General features: G+C 37.8%; 2 protein-coding genes across 8 annotated transcripts in view; one reads left to right on the forward strand and one right to left on the reverse strand.

The window, feature by feature from the left end:
- Positions 1-245: 245 nt before the first annotated feature.
- Positions 246-7,879, reverse strand: LOC136241008 (carboxy-terminal domain RNA polymerase II polypeptide A small phosphatase 1-like). The gene is made up of 8 exons (XM_066032114.1): positions 7,559-7,879; positions 7,056-7,204; positions 6,898-7,002; positions 5,420-5,476; positions 4,778-4,870; positions 4,469-4,567; positions 4,197-4,283; positions 246-837 (listed from the first exon to the last, which is right to left on the reverse strand). Exons 1-8 carry the CDS (start codon positions 7,644-7,646, stop codon positions 673-675), a joined length of 843 nt encoding a protein of 280 aa, XP_065888186.1. The 5' UTR covers positions 7,647-7,879; the 3' UTR covers positions 246-672.
- LOC136241017 (mannose-1-phosphate guanyltransferase alpha-A-like) overlaps positions 7,320-17,202 on the forward strand; it is a 37,135-nt gene continuing 27,252 nt past the window's right edge. The window contains exons 1-5 of one of the 7 annotated variants that reach the window (XM_066032174.1): positions 7,868-8,063; positions 9,395-9,577; positions 9,973-10,097; positions 11,037-11,149; positions 12,896-12,993. In XM_066032174.1, the coding sequence (XP_065888246.1) occupies positions 9,518-9,577; positions 9,973-10,097; positions 11,037-11,149; positions 12,896-12,912 (315 nt within the window). In that variant the 5' untranslated portion in view covers positions 7,868-8,063; positions 9,395-9,517 and the 3' untranslated portion in view covers positions 12,913-12,993. Of the gene's footprint in view, positions 8,064-9,394; positions 9,578-9,972; positions 10,098-11,036; positions 11,150-12,895; positions 12,994-17,202 lie in introns of all 7 variants that reach the window. The other 6 variants (XM_066032173.1, XM_066032163.1, XM_066032162.1 and 3 more) reach the window with 6 other exon arrangements.

Consider the following 17,202-nt stretch of genomic DNA (forward strand, 5'->3'; position numbering starts at 1 on the left):
TGTGTAAGCTCAATAAACACCCTTGAGAGGGAAAATCTTTTGTGGTAATGTTGTTTTGTTATTCTCAGAAGAGTAAACAACCGCAAACTACTCCCACAATATCAGTGGCGTACCACATCATTCCAAACTAAAACCCATCACAAACTAACGGCTTGAATTTTGCACAACATCCCAACTTGTATACAAGCTGCATATTCCAAACAGGTACTACTAAAACGTGCAAGTATCACAGCACATACACACACTTAACTTCTTCAAATATACTTTTTTTATTTTATAAAGTCACACACATTGTGAATAATAAGATATACACATCATCTTATACAAACGAATAATAAATACATCAGTGAAATACATTACCTGTGTATGTTAAATATAAATAGAATGTCAGTACAAAAGGGATAGGGTGGTACCTACTGTATTACACCAAAAATTGTACATGTGACAAATACAATAAAAAAAAAAACATTACCTAAACTATTAGCATACAAAACTTTATTACAAAACTAAGCTTGCAATAAAAGATGTAAAACATCGACAACCATATCACAAAAATAATACCAATGGTAAAATCCATATATTCAGTGTCAATATATAATATTTAGGGTAGTAGTAAGTGATATACATTTTCAACTCTGGCAATATAAATTAATAAGTATTTTGGGTGCTCTCTCATTGTGTTAGATCTTCGTCGTCATCGTCCATGCTAGTGTTTGGCATTGGGGACTGACCAAGAACTGTTAGTACGTTGTCAACTTTGTCGAGAGCCTCAAAAAATGGGATCAGGTCTCGTAGTTCTGTGTCGTTTGGGTCATCGAACCACGAGCTGACTGGAATCTGTGAAAGGTGACATCAAAAGTGTACCACGTATAAAATGTACCACACATTACAGTACACACAAATGGTACAATCAAAGTGCACTCTCACTACACACAAACACACTACACGCACACAAAATTAGTGAGATTCACGATTAACAAGTTAAAATCACTACTCATTGTGAAATGAACACTGTGCTGTGTTGCTAACTCAAAGATATAAAGACAACCCATGCTGTAAATCTTTCTCGGGATGAAATTTTTCTGTTTTATGGATCAGACAGCTTTTCTATCAATCCCATTATCTGATTACATCACCATCACTACAAACTCTAGTTGTGTATCAAATATATTTGTAATGGATACGGTGTCATCCACGAAACATGATGAAAGAGGGGAAAATTACAATTCAGGATCTAGTGATTACAAAATGAACCATGATTGGCACCATTTAACACTTGCAGTTGGTAATGATATTCATGTTAGATCAAACTTTACATGAATGATAAGTGATTCTAACATCCCCCCCCCCCTCAGAAAAAAATATATTTGCCACATCAGTGACCTAATCAGTCACAATTTCATTATGGCTTAATAGACCACTTCAGGATGCTTCAGAAACCATTCAAGTGTTTTAAGAGTCAGTCTTTGATGTACAGAATCATTGAAAAGTACGCTTAAAATTCTATTATAGTCTATAGAGCGTGAAATGTGTTTCCTGAACACTAACCAATAAGCCTTATCCGTAATTACGTCAAAGATATAAAAATGGCCACTGTAGTGTGAGGATGTTTGTAAAATTTGTATGGACGACTATGGGAAGAAAAGTTTTGAATGGCAATATCTCAGCCAAGAAGGAAGATATCGAACTCTAACTAGCAGGTATGGCTATAATAAGTACGTAAAAGCGATTTTCAGTTTTAAAAATAACGCTAGATTCCTATTCTTTCAGCTAATTTACAACTATAACTCAATATCTTCTGCCTTGGCTGAGATATTGCCTTTAAAAATTATTCTTCCCATAGTCGCCCACACAAATTTTACGAATGTCCCCACACTACAGCAACCTTTTTATGTCTGTGACATAATTTTGGATAAGGCTCATTGCTTGACAGTGTGGAATGTTACTGGTACAGGAAAAAAATGTATAAAATTTGCCTTTTATTAATCCACCTCACCAACACCACAGTCCCAAACACAGCCAAGGTACACTGTAACACTACTATACTTCACAGTAAAGCAGTGCATCATTTTAAGAGGAAAAAAAAAGAGACAATTTTCAACTTCATTAGACTTCATCCAAGGATGATGATACAAGCACATAACAGCAGTTTTGAACTGCCATTGCGGGGTGTGCACTGGTCAGGTACACACACAGTTAAATACACACCATTTTTATACAAATGGATTCCATTAGTGGGAGCTGGAGATGACAGGGTCTAAACAGACTGCATAATCAGCCACAGGTATTTCTGTCCATAATAACAGTGTCCATTGTGTGGTAGACAGATACACTGCCCTCACTAGCCATAACACAACTTACTGTACATACGCTTTACTGTAGCATTTTGCTTCCCTGGTGTCAAATGGCCACCCAGTTGAAACACCAATAGGTACCCACATGGCGGGTGAAGGTCCAGTTGTCTACCTGTGAGACATGGTACAGTCTCCTACGAGTTATTAGTTCTGCCCTGGGAGAATTTGCCTGTGCTGACTCATAACACCTGAGTAGTACACAAATATTCCACTACTGGTTCACCAGGCAGATGTGATTATAACCAAAGGCTTCGTTTGCTTTCGGGGTATGTCTCCATGTCTCACACAGCAGGTGAAAGTAAACGGTGGACCTCGAGTGCCCACACCTTCATCTGTGAGACATTCAGCCTCCTGTGGGTGACTAGTCCTAGCTGTCCAAGGAGCACAAACTCTTAGCACCTACATGTAAGTCCTAGTGCTGGCTCACTAGTTAGACATGACCATCTAGCATGGTAGCCAATGGCTTGCTTGTGTGTATGTACGCTCGTGTATACGCATTAACATTAGTACGGCTGTGAATGGAGGCATGTACGTAGTACACTGATGCATGGCCTTACATGTAACTCAGAAAGTTGGCAGGAGAAATCCAAATACCATGAAGAATTGCTAACAGATGAAGCAAACGAAAAGAATGCTCTGGATCAAAAAGTGAAACAAAACACATTCCTTTCATGCACTACAATCAACTGTATAAAATGATAATGGATAACAGGTTTATTAGTAACAGAAGTACATATTGAAAGATAAACATATTTGAGTGGCAATATTGACCAGCTTTATCTTGATGAAACTAGCCTCAGATTGAAGATACTTGGTAATTACCATCGCTGTTTCTAAGTTTGGTGTGAGTTGGCATCTGTCCTCAGGCTGAACATACATGTATTACATGTTCAGCCTGAGGATAAATGATACAAACACTCAAAAAACATCAGTGACTAATACTGATCCATTTCAACACAGAAACACTTGCTCTACACTTGCTAACAAAAATATTAACACACACATACAAACAGAAAACCAAACTCAAGCACTGATCAACAGCTACAGTACGACCAAAACTGAGTTTAAATATCTGTAACGCTCACAAATCAGCGATCGTGAGCGATGTCATAGTCAAACTGATTGTGGACTCTTGTCTAGAACGATTCATACAAACTACATCTCAAAGATGACAACCACCTTATCTAACAGTAAGACTTCATCATTGTCAAATCCCAAGTGTCTAAAGGTACTAGTACAATGGTCCCTGAAAACTACAGCATCAGAAACAGAATAAAAGTATTTCCTAGAACAATTTAGATTGACTAATCATATGTGCATTTCCTTTTGACTCAACAACTTTAGACAAAACTGCTCAAGTCAGCTACATTGTTGGCAAGGTAACTGATGTGATTTAACAACCATTACAGAATGAATGCACTTAACAGGCACAATACATCTGTTCCACACACTTTTATGGGTGTAATGACATTACAGCTGTCAATGACATAAGTGTTGAAAGAAAAAAAGCCCAAACTCCAGGGATGACCTGACATCATATTAATAATATAGTTTTGGTGTAGTCCACCAATTACTGTTCAATTACCAAATTGGATTGTGTGTGAAGTAATTTAGTTGGATTGTATGGCTTCGATAATGAGAAACCGAAGCCCAACAATATTTTATTAGTACAGACACATTATGTACAAGGTACAGCACACACATACATCTATACATGCACACACAATACACTATACTACATAGTACACCACGCACACACATGCACTCACACGCGACACACACATGCACTCACACGCGACACACACATGCACTCACACGCGACACACACACGTGCACACTTACCGCATTGTCAGGATGAAAGATGTAGGATGCTGGAGAATTATCAATAATAACTACTTTCCTAATGTCTCTTCCTAGTTTGCTAAGGTCCTACAAATAACAAAAGCAGATGAAACCAGTACAAATCCACTAACATGCTACACACAGATTTAACAACAGGTACCACAACTAACAGCATTATATACAGTACAATATCACCCACTACTAAAGTAATCCCATTAATTACCAAGGTACTCATTAATTAGAGTTATAACAATATTCTATAAGGAACTAACCTTAACATAATTTCCTCTATGGAAGACACATGACTCTCTAAACAATCGAGCATGGAATGTACCATAAGTGTCCAGTAGGTCTGACACTGGATCAGCATACTGTGGAAATACAATGTTCATATGTTGTTACAGTGTCTACAGAAACTCTACAGAAATATACATATGCATTGCTTGTTGAACGGACAATGCACATTACACATGTACAGTGACGTACATGTACATACATGCACACACACCGCACACAGAGAGTACAATATGTGTATGTATACATGCACACTACACGCACACACACTCACAACACACACATACTTTAGCTAAACTAGCAGTGAAGAGTATGCATTCAAACATTTGTCCCATTCTACGAAGGAACTCATCTACGTGAGGTCTCTTCAATACATAAACCTGTAAACAAACAAAACAACACACACTGTGTTAAATCTTCTTTGTTCATTATAGATGAAAGCATGTTGAAAGAGTGTCCTGGTTTCAGGGGTATAAATACATCAGTACAATTAAATGGGACTATGGAGTATGGACAAGTGTCATTATTATATATCAAGGACTTCACATTTCTGCATGTCCCTTTAATTTCATACTGCAGAACATTCCTGTTTTAATTTTTTTTAAAACACAAAACTTATTTATTCAAATATAGTGAGGCCGATCATTATTCTACAGGAATTCTACTGTGGAGGCTTAAGACTAGCAGTTATTTGTAGAACAAATCAGTGTATATTTGTGTAGGATCGTGGCTACCCATAACATATCATGTTGGACACCTAGACCTTATCATACAAGTGTGTTAATACATGGTACATCCAGTAAGTATGTCATTTGGTGTGGTAGTAGTGGAGGTGTTACAGATTTTACTCTTAATAAATATACATTGAACACCATTTAATTATCCACACTATACAAAGACTAGCTCATTTCATACAGTTAGAGACATACCTGATGTATTATGCCATCAATCTCAACTGGTACAATGAAGTCTGCATTACTGACAGGCTATAGTGGATAATCCATGAGTATATATTACAAGTATATTGTATTGGTAACATATATGTACAAATTGCATTAACACACACACACACACACACACACACACACACACACACACACACACACACACACACACACACACACACACACACACACACACACACGTACAGAGATGATTTTTATTCAAGCTGTTACACATCTCACACTCCAAGCTATAATGAGTGTTTCATAGAAAAGTCACACATCTCATCTGTACCTTCCCAAAATAAAATTAGCTAGCCTCTTTATGTAGTCAAATCTTTTTCTCTGAACTGGTTAACACCAGTACATGGGAACCAAAAATGAGTTTAAATTAAAATTTTTGGTGAGCCACCAGTACAAGGCAGTTTACACTATGATAATGTCAGTATAATTGTCACTGGTATACAACACAAAATGATAGTACGTAACAATAAATGCTGAACCAAACTGACACCACACTTAGTGGATACTCCAAAAGTGAGCCAGGAATCCAGACACCTGAACTGAAAAATTCAGGACACACTGATACAGATTTTTCTTTTATTTGTCTTATAATACATAAGCTCCATTACATTTGATGACACAACTGTAGTGGAGTTCATGTAATGGTTACCTTGGCTCCAACAAACACTCCTGGTCTTCTGGATAAAATTTTAAACTACTATTTGGGAACTAAGAATTTTACAAGTGTCCTCATTAACAAGTTTACTGTACTTCAAAAATGGAAATCTCTGATCACTGTACATACTTGACAGTCAACAGTGTCATTACAACTAATCACTCCAAATGACAGCATTGAAAGTACAACTGGAATGTGTGACAGCATCATGTGTGGGCTAGAAACTACCCAACCACAAACCATTGTACCCTTTAATCATGGCTTGATAAAAATTTTAACTCATTAAATATAATATTTATTACAACTTTGGACTACAGATAAGGATATAGTTCACAAGGTAGACATTATTTATTTTAAAACATCAACATTCTGAGATGCCACACCCAGTGATATGGTGCCTAATGATAAGGAACACTATCAAAAGTGTGTTAAGAGTGACACTATGTTGTAAGGTCCCAGTTCCAAATAGCAGAGTGGCTGTATCCCATGTAAAACCAGCATCAAACATCATAATTTTTGACTACTTAATTTTGACTAAATGACTACTAGGAGACAGCACGCACACACACGCGCGCACACACACACACACGCACGCATACACACAGTACAATATACAACATACTACATACATGTAGAGCAAATACACCAATTGAAATAATAGACACACTAAACACTAGTATAACCAACGATTACCACAATTCACTACACATATAACTCGTACAAGCACACACAGACACACAGTCAGCAATGACAAAATCATAGACAACAAGTATGTGTAGGAGAGTACCTTAAATGAACTGTGTACCAGGGTCTCATCCAGGTCAATCACTACACACTTTCTATTAGCCAGTTTTCCTGTAGGCTCCGGCAACAAATACCTCCTTTCAGGAAGCTACAGAAAGCACAACTGTTAAAAACTTACAAAAACACAAAATATCAGTTTACCTTTGGAGAGGGTGGAGCTTCATTTTCAAAAGCAGTCACTGTGGAAGATCTCTTGTTGTGGTGCTTTTTAAAACAGCACAAAAGTTTTAACAATCCATCATCTTCTTTTCCATCTTCCTGGCCACTCAAGCTGTCAGTATTCACAGAACCTGGGTGTGTGGATGTGATGGGAAAGTACTCCACTTAATAACAATATTCACTAATATTAACCATAAGTTGTCCTGCTAAAAATTGCTATCCCATTTTAGTTGAATGTGCAAGTTTTAATATAAGTGATATACAGTGAAAAGGTTAACTGAAAATGTTTAGTATGTTGAAAGCTCGGTTGAAAGGCGCCTCAAAGACAAGCAAAAACTTTTAATCAAGTACTTTACACTGTTACGGGTGATTAACGTACAAGCTAAGAAATATGCTATCCGAAACACTCTACATTTATGTTATATGCACAGTGAAAATTGCAATTTTCCTACAACTAAATTGACAGCATTTAAACGGCCAATTACCTTTACCATCGTCCGGTAGAGACGGGTGATATCCATTATACTGATCTTGGTCCCTGGATACTTGAGTAATAATTGAGCTAGCATCCATTTCTTCACAGTCCAGGCTAGTGGAGTGCGGTTTTAAAGTTCAACGTCGACGCGCTTTGAATCTGACGGACGAAAGCTGGTAAAAACACTACTAACAGTGAATGGAGCAAAAATTGATCTTTAACAATTGTAGAGATGTAATAGTTTCGACGCCTGTCTTGTGCAGTTCAATAACATAATTTTATCCCCTCCATCTTTTCTTGCAAAAGGCGTGGCGAATAAAACGCGAAGTAGGGCGCGCCCTGACCACGTGACCAGTCAATCGCCCATACAATTTACACCGTACAGTGTATTCTAATATTTTTGTTCCTCATTCGTGCTGGTTGTTTAAAAAGCTACACGTAACAATCGACAATAGGAGAAGATACTAAGACTGTAATATTGACGGGAGGACAGATTGATGGAGGGCAGCAGAAAGGTTGGTTAAGCCGTAAAAGAAAAAGTAGTCTTGCATACAGGCCTATAGCCTATAGGCCTGTATACAAGACTACTTTTTCTTTTACGGCTATAGGGTGCTGCTGTAGCAGTGTCACAATATTTCCAAACTTTTAAAGCTATGTTATGGGAAAGAAAGGGAAATGGTAGATTGACCGTTGCATGTTGTTTCATCATCTCGAATATAAAGAGATGAAACGTATGCCTCATTGAGAATATGGTATCCTAAGACCCTTAAGCTTGTACATGTGTTTATTAGTTCAAAGCTAAATCTCTTTGGGGGGTATTTTTACATGTGCTATCTATGTAGTGTGTGGAGCTTTATTTGACATGAGCTCCCGGTAGTATGGGAACCAGACCATTTATACAAATGTTGTATGTGTTTGGTACATCCCTGGTAAAGGACACCCGTGACCTTTTAGAGGAGATCTGTCTAGGTCCCATATCAGACACTTTTACAAATGACAAAAGTTCTTGATTGTGTCAGATTTAGAAGGACTCCACTGTATCCTAAACCTCTCTTCCCATTGGCTGGATCTCCCATGATTGGGCACCACATTGAGTCTTGTAAAGAAATAAGCATTATTATTTGTTTGTGTTGAGAGTTTGCCTAAAACTAGTTGATTAACCTGCCCATGTTTTAATAAATCTACCTATAATATTATGACATGTATAGCTGCTCTGGTCCCATGAAAGTCAATGAAGCAATTTGACTTTCCATCAAAGAAGTGAACGTGAATATGTGACTCTCCAGTGGTGTTTGTACATTGACTTGTTGCTACACATTTCATATCGTAACTATCACAGACTTTTTGGGCCAGGAAATTGTATCCCATTATTTTGTAATGTATTGTGTCCTTAATATTTTCTATCCATTGGCAATGAATGACAAGACAAGACTTTGTAACTTACAGCAGCTGTAAGGATGTCTGTAATTTATAGGTCCTTGGTGAAACCATTAATGATCATACAACTAAACACATGTTTCTGATCATATTATATCACAATATTTGTCGCCTTTATGTCAACAACTTGTTTGCTAAATGTATATACGGTCATGTTAGTGTAGAGACTACTTTTTGTACATCGTATCACTTTTTGGCAAAGAGACAAAGTATACAGACACACACGTGTGCAGGCATGGCATGCACACACGCACACACACACACACACACACACACACACACATACACACACACACACACACACACACACACACACACACACACACACACACACACACTTGTTACCAGCCCCCCTATTATAAAGTTTGTATTTCAGTATTTTGTGTTTGATTTCCCTGTCACCTTTTAGATTATCTTCAAGAGTAAGTTTCCTAGTGGTTTAGGGACCAGATAGCCAGAGTGGTCGGCTCTGACACATCTCACTTCTTTGTGCTCAACTCTTGATGTGTGTTGTGATTTTCCTCTCAATGAAATGATTGCTCTAAACCAGGAGACCACTAATGGAATGGGGTTTGTGATTATGGGAACCAAGGTGTGTATTTTTGTAGTGACATAGGATATGTGGTTTGTAATTTGCATCTGTGGAAGCAGTCAATACTGTATATGACATTTGTGTGAAGACATTTAGTGATGAAGACATTGTTGGTAGGTTATCAGTGACTTTCCATTTGTAAAATGATAATGGCCCAGGCCTCTCCATTAACCAGGCTTTTCGTTGGAAACTTCCTGGCTTATAATCAAGGCAGGCATTCATTTAACTGTGGCTTTTATATGAAATACAGTCTTTTATCTGAATAGGGCTTAATTTAAAGAGTCATGTTTATCTGCTTGGTTTGTTACATACATTAAGGGAAGTGTTAATTGATGTGAATTTTATTATCATTAGTAGTTTATATGGCTCCTCTCCCTACCCTGTGTTTGCTATAGGTGTTACATTATGTGGAGAAGCCAGAGACCTACGTCAGTAACATCATCAATGTTGGAGCATACTTGTCCTCCACTGAAGTGTTCAAACACATGGCACAGGCTTTTAATGAACATCATAAAAATGAGTTAGTTGATTGTATCATTTTGTGTGTGTGTGTGTGTGTCTGTTTGTGTCTGTTTGTGTGTGTCTGTTTGTGTGTGTCTGTTTGTGTGTGTACGTGCGTGTATGTGCACACATGATTATGTGTGGTATGTACTGTAGCCATTATAGGTGTGTGATGGTCTCATTGAAGTAGTGAATGTTTACATGTACTTGTGGCTAGCCTCTCTCATCACTTAGTCAGCTTCAATTATTAACACTTGAATTGTTACTGTTTACACTGATAACAAGTACTCATGGGAAATTACTCATCTGTAAAGTACCTCCTGTATGTATCAGTCTAGTTGTCTGTATGGTTTGCATGAAACTCTCTCAAGCAGACACTTTGGCAATCAGACACTGGCCTTTTGTATTCTGCTACACACATTGATTATCATGACACTCTGAAATATGGACAGCTTGATATTATAAGGACACTTCTCCACAATTTCCTTAGACCTCATGAATGTGCAGTGGTAGACACTTCACTTCAATAAATGCTCTATATTGTACACAAATTCAGACTCCTGAAATCATAACACATTTTAGTAAGAACACCTTCAGGACACTTGTATATGGTCCCATTAGTGTACATACATACATTAATACCCTTGAAATCAGTACATGTCTAATGTAGACACTGCAGTATGGTCCCAAAGTGTTAGGATTAGATGGGTTAAACTACTATTTCTTAGCATCTGAAATACTGCGGATTTTCTGTCCGTTTGAACATTGCGTACTGAGTATTGCGTATTACATTATAATCCATGGGTTTTATGCAGTACGCGCTTCAATTACGCAGTACGCAATGTTCAAACGGACAGAAAATCCACAGTATAAGGTGTCCATCGGTTTGTGTATCTGTAGTGAGAGGATGGCCCACTTAGTCTTGTAACATTTACTTAAATCCTTTTCCTCCTTACAGGTTGGCATTCCCTAAGGACAGTATCAGTTTAGAGAGGAATGTGCTACCTGGTCTGGTGGGTACCGGCAAGCTACATGTATACTTGTTAAACCAGTTTTGGAGCCAAGTGTCGAGTGAGTGCTGAAATTTTTGTCTGTTGTGAATTTAATGTATTTGGACAATTTTCTTTAAAAGTATTTAGCCTGCTGTGCTGTGAACAGTCTCACATACATTACGGTAGTACTGTATAGTAGGGAGAGTAGGGACCACAAAGGTGTAGGTGTGGCCCATGAATAACATCACCCAAAACCAGCCTCGATTTCCTCTGATGAGGATGAGACGGTAAAACTGAGCCCAAACAAGCTTTCAGGTAGACCCAAAATTCTTTCAACAAGTTGCTAAGGAATTTTTTTTTCCCCTACTGACTGACTGAGTAACTGACTGACTGATGCCTTCAGACATAGCATAACTCGATAATGGCTAAGGCTATGGGCTTGATTTTTTCACTGTTCAACGTCACTTCAGCTGGACATGTGCCTTTTTGGATACTGCAGTACGTACACTGCATTCTTCCATGGACTTACCAGTGTATCCCATTCATCTTGCTGACAGCGAAAGATGTCAATTTGGTAGTAGCATGTGATGGCTTCTCTTTGTAATGGAAATCGTTGATATTTTTCTTAGTGGCTACATTGATTGCAGTGGTGCTTTTCGAACAGTTTTGATTTGTAATGCTGTGTAGCAAGTTGAACTTACATGTAGCTGACAACAAAGCGTAATGGATACTCCACTTTTCTGACAATAATTGATAGCTGGGGGGGGGGGGGGGGACGCAGTGCTATTTTTTCTTTTGATGCAGCAAACGTGGGTTCATCAGTCATAATAAATTTTATTTTAGAAAAATAGTTAACATCCACAGTAGGGATATAACACTTCTTATTGTTTACTGTGATTTAATAATTATTGTCCAGCTTGTTTCAATACTTTTTATTGATGTGCTATGTTTCCTACTCCAGTTGAAAATTCCAATTTATTTGTGTACTTGTCTGTTATAAAACACAGTTTGCTTGTACACTCAAACGTACTATACATACTATACATGCTACATATATGCAGTACATACATCACAATAAAGTATACACACTAGACACATGTACACACACAAGTATACTACATGTCTACACTATAATATTATTTGATAGTAAATGTAGACACTTGTTACTGCTCATACACACAATTCAGACTACTCTTTTATTAGTTGCTATTAAGCTATGATATAGTCATCATGATGGCCCCACACACTGTCCACTTGTGTTATATTGTTACTTCCTCATCTTGTGTCCTCGTGGAGCCAGTCAACACAATCCATTATGTGTTGTATGTGTGTGAGGAAGAATTATAGTGTAGTATGAACTGAGACCATCAGTTGTGTGTTGTACAGTAGGTGGCCTCAGTGTACTACAGTGATATCTCACTTGCCGGCGGCAGCAGCAGTAGCCACCTCTTTAATAAGACCATGTCACCATAGTGGCCACTATGATAGGTCCCAAATACTATGAGGGTGTACTTTATAACCTCATTATAAGCCACCTTGTTATTGAGGCCACAAGTTTTGGCCCCCAGAGGTTCTCCAATGTGTCCAATTGACTACAGTGACCCATAATTTTTTGTGTTGCTTTGAAATTATGGACACTCGGACAGTACACTTAATTCACAACAATTTTTACACTTGTACATTTATTAGTGAAATGAGTGACACTGTATTACAGGATTTGTGTTGTGTACATCCTCCAATGTCAAACTGGTATAATTTCAGCTTCACTGTATTACATATCATGAAGTACTCTAATAGAACATTCATGTTGCCTTTGTTGTTTTAGGTCAGCCATTCATGTAAACAGGTTTTACCTGTCACTGTTCTGCAAGTATAATCGGGATCGTCTAACAACAAACTTTGAGGATGATGCCACCATCTTAGGTCAGTCAACAAAGCTGTGTAACTGTTGACTTTGTGTTGTGTACTGTTAAATCCTGAATAGGGTAATGTACAGTACATTACTGTTGATATGTGTAGTAGAAGCTACAGTATGAACAGTGTTTATTATCTGAGGCTTTTGGTAAACTTTGCCTGTTTACACTGTCTAACTGTTATGTAGTTGGGTAACTGTGAAGTACTAAATTACGGTTCACCTACATTAACAAGTCTTGAAAGTATTGTACTAAAATCTGATGAGATAGTGAACTTGTAATGAGCACCATTTCTGACCCACATGTTACTAATATAATTTTGTGCAAGTTTTAATCATTTCAGCAAACAATGACACAATACTCTAATTGATATAACTTCTATACCATCAGATTTACCTCTTTGTTAAAATTAAGAATATCTTTGTTTTATTTCTGTACCATGAAGCAAACGTAAATTGTATTTTTGTTTACATTAACTTTATTGTCACCGTTTCCAAGCTTGAACAGCCTTCTTGTTTAAACATTAGAGGCCAATGGGGAAAGCTTTGATGAGTGAAACTTTTGTGGATTTGAGATGGTATATTTATCAGAATGGCGGAAACGGCGGAAACAGCAGAATCGTCATTTACAGATTATTGACAGTTTTAGAACATCCACTACCAGTTAGTTCCTCACTGTTACATATAGAACAGCTATATAAAACTCACCACAATTGAAGCACATGGTCTTTGTAGTGTTGATTTTCTGTCTTCTATCATTTGTGGCAATCAATTCTTAGACTTTAGTCGTATCTCGAGCCTCATCAGTTAATTTAATGAATTTTACCATCACCTTCCAATTAACACACCATCAAGTGCATGCTACTAGAAGTGCCTTATAGCTAGTTACCAAACACATGATAAGAGCATTCTAGAATGTTCTTTAACTGGTGTTGAATGGTCAGGCTTAGTTTTAGGTGGCTATACTCTATTTTCTCCAGGTGGCTTTTACAGATGTTCAATTATAAGCGTCCCCCTTGAAGACGCTTCTAGTAACATGTGTTATGGGGTGTGAGGGTTTAGATATGACTACACTCTAAGAATTGATTGCTACAGATGATGTTAAGCTGCGAGAAGACAGAAAATCAGCAATACATAGACCATACACTTTAATTGTGGTGAGTTCTATCAAGAGTTAATAATAAGAGAGGAGAGTGTCTAACGCTGTATAGTCCTGTAATAGATGATTGCGCAGAAGTTTAATGGCTTCCTTTCCGTGTAATGTACAGACTGGCTAGTATTTGTTCGTTTCGTTACCGTAATTAGTTTAACCGCACCGTGATGAATCCTTGAGAATATTTGAAGACTGAAACAAAGGCTGAGCTGGTACGTACAGGGAACAGTGCTCCTTCAATTGAAGAATACTCAGAGGTAGGATAACCTGGCGACACAGTGAAAATTGGAGGTGATACTCCGCCTAGCTTCAGTTCAGTGTTATTGGTTTCTTAGACGTGCTCCCCCAGATTTATGTTCGAGGTTAACAGCCACACTTCTTTACACAACAGAGCAATGCTCTTCGTGGTGAACTTGAACATTGAACACATGCCCTTGTGTCTGGAATAGTCTTTGTGGTTAAATGCAAAAATATACTAGCCAGTCTGTACGTTACACGGAAAGGAAGCCGTTTAACTTCTGCGCAATCATCTATTACAGGACTATACAGCGTTAGACACTCTCCCCTCTTATTAACTCTTGGTTCTATATGTGTAGCTGTTTTTATATATGTAACAGTGAAAAGCTAGCTGGTTATGGGTGTTCTAAGGCTGTCCATAATCTGGAAGCTACAATTCTGTTGTTTCCGCCATTCCACTAAATATACCATCCTAATGGATTTTGTGGTTTTGTCAATAACCACAAAATTTCCCCTCAAATACTATTTATACAGTAACTATCTGTGATGAGTATTTGTTGGGTCTGACCCACTTTATAGAATATGTGGGTGTGGCTCACTCGTTAAATAAATTTAATTTGCTTGACAACGTAGACCAGTTTATTTCCTGAGTCACATTCACTTATCAGGTTGTGTGTCACTCTTGTAGTCATACATGGAGCTTCACCCATTTACTTGTGGCAGCAATTTGTAGATATGCCATCTCCATTGCTGTGTGTACACTTATCCCCACTGTTCTAATTGATCATTAAGTGTATGTACACATCATACCGTATAGCTGGAAATTTTCATGGGCTGGAACTTTCGCGAAACTGTAAAATCGGATTTTCGCGTTTTTTAATTCACGAAGGTCTAGAAAACCTTTGTACATTGGTAATATATAGCTGTATGCAATCTCAGCATTTCACGATTATATTTTCATGAAGCTGTCATTACTCACGAAATTCGTGAAAGTTTCATCCCTTGAAAATTTCTGCCTATACGGTAGTCTGGCTTTGCACAAAAATGATGTGTTACTTATAGTCTATGCCTTGTAGCAGCATTCCAGCTTCCTTCATGAGCTTTGAGAATAGTACAGTGGCTTAGCGCTTTCAGCTGGCGCTACCATATGCTGTACCACAAAAGTTTAAGTTTACTTGCCCTCAACTACAAAAGTTTTGCTCATCGAAACTTCTCTTTGCAGGTGAGCTGCTACCATAGCAACATCCAACAACTTGGAGTACAACTCGTTTTGCAACCCTGGTAGTGTTGCTTTCTATAATAGTAAAACAATACCCAGGAAGTGAGCTTCTTCTGCATTCCACAGCAAAAGTTGACCAGGTTAAACGTACGCTTTCCCCCACACTATCAGGGTTGTACTCCAAAATGGCAGATGTTGCTATGGCAGCAGCTCACCTGCAAAGGGTCTATACAGTAGGCCAAAAACTGTGCTTTCCCATTTCATGGTGAACACAATGAGATAAGTCCAAGTGCTCCACAGCTTGTTGCACTTGTGATGTGACATAATTATGGTTAGTAAGATAATTTAGTCACTGTACAGTCGAATGTTTTGCTCTTCTTGATGTCTATCGCTATAAATTGTACCCTTAAAGTTGTACGCAATTATTAATAAAAAGTGCACTGAAAATGCATAGGCTGATATTTTGGCCATAATGCATGACTGTAAATAGAGTGCTGTAACTTCCGTACAGTAAGTGCTGAGGCTACACAATTTGTACCATTCTATCTGTGATGTAATAAGGAATGAAACAGTATCTAGGGTTTTACCCTTTGGTGAAAGTATAACAAACTGTCGCAAAAACAAAAACAATTCACTACATACCTTCAGAAAACAAAACTGCAAAACTGCACATACCCTTACGTATCTGATAGAGTGTAGTGATAGACAACAAGAAGAGCAAAACATTTGATTGTACAGTGACCAAGTTATTTAACCACTCATAGCTAATGCAACAAGCTGTGGAGTGTTTGTACTTCTCTCGTTGTGTTCACCATGAAATGGGGAAGCACAGTTTTTGGCCTACCTTATAGGAAAAGTTTCAGTGAGTGAAATTTTTGCAGTAGATGGCAAGTGGCTGAAACTTTAACAACTCATTGGTAGTCATCATATTTGCCCTATGGACCTTATCCACAATGACGTCACGAGCAACAAGATGGCCACGTTATTTGGGGTACTAATGTACAGGCACCTATGGAGAAATTGTTTTGATCCATCATATTTCACTCGCGAAGCAAGATACCGAGGAGTAACCAACAGGTATGGATATAAAGTAACAAAAACTATTGCAAACAAGCGTTATCTCGAAAATTTTCCGGCATGCGATACAAATCATTTGTTGTACTGTCTTGTAACCGTACCTGTTGCTTAGAGCTCGATATCTTCTTCCCTGGCTGAAATATGATCGATCAAAAGAATTTCTCCATAGGCGCCTGTACATTAGTACCCCAAATAACGCGGCCATCTTGTACTCGTGACGTCATTGTGGATAAAGCCCATAGTTAGTTGGATTTATTGTAATTGGTAACTAAAAATAGCCTAAAATCTGTTCTCAGAGCTTCTAAAATCTAAAAATTTTCCAGATGAATGTCATCAGATGCCTTATTCAGCTATACCAACTTTCAGAAACGTCATTTTAAAAATTCTAGATCCGCCACTGTTGAGTCACTAGGCTACTTGGAGAAGGTTAAATGAGACTGTTACTACAGTACAGCTGATTTGATGAATAGCAAGTTGTGTTTCAAAGTTATTGCCATGTGTTTAATTTTGATTGTGGGTTGCTGACATGAATTA

The sequence above is a fragment of the Dysidea avara genome, chromosome 12, assembly GCF_963678975.1.
Source record: "Dysidea avara chromosome 12, odDysAvar1.4, whole genome shotgun sequence".
Lineage (NCBI taxonomy): Eukaryota > Metazoa > Porifera > Demospongiae > Dictyoceratida > Dysideidae > Dysidea > Dysidea avara.

Coding starts and splice junctions, on each gene's coding strand:
- LOC136241008 (XM_066032114.1), bottom strand. CDS start 7,646: ATGGATGCTAGCTCAATTATTACTCAAGTATCCAGGGACCAAGATCAG. Junction 7,205..7,558: donor TCTACCGGACGATGGTAAAG/GTAATTGGCCGT, acceptor CCACACACCCAG/GTTCTGTGAATACTGACAGC. Junction 7,003..7,055: donor AAGCTCCACCCTCTCCAAAG/GTAAACTGATAT, acceptor TGCTTTCTGTAG/CTTCCTGAAAGGAGGTATTT.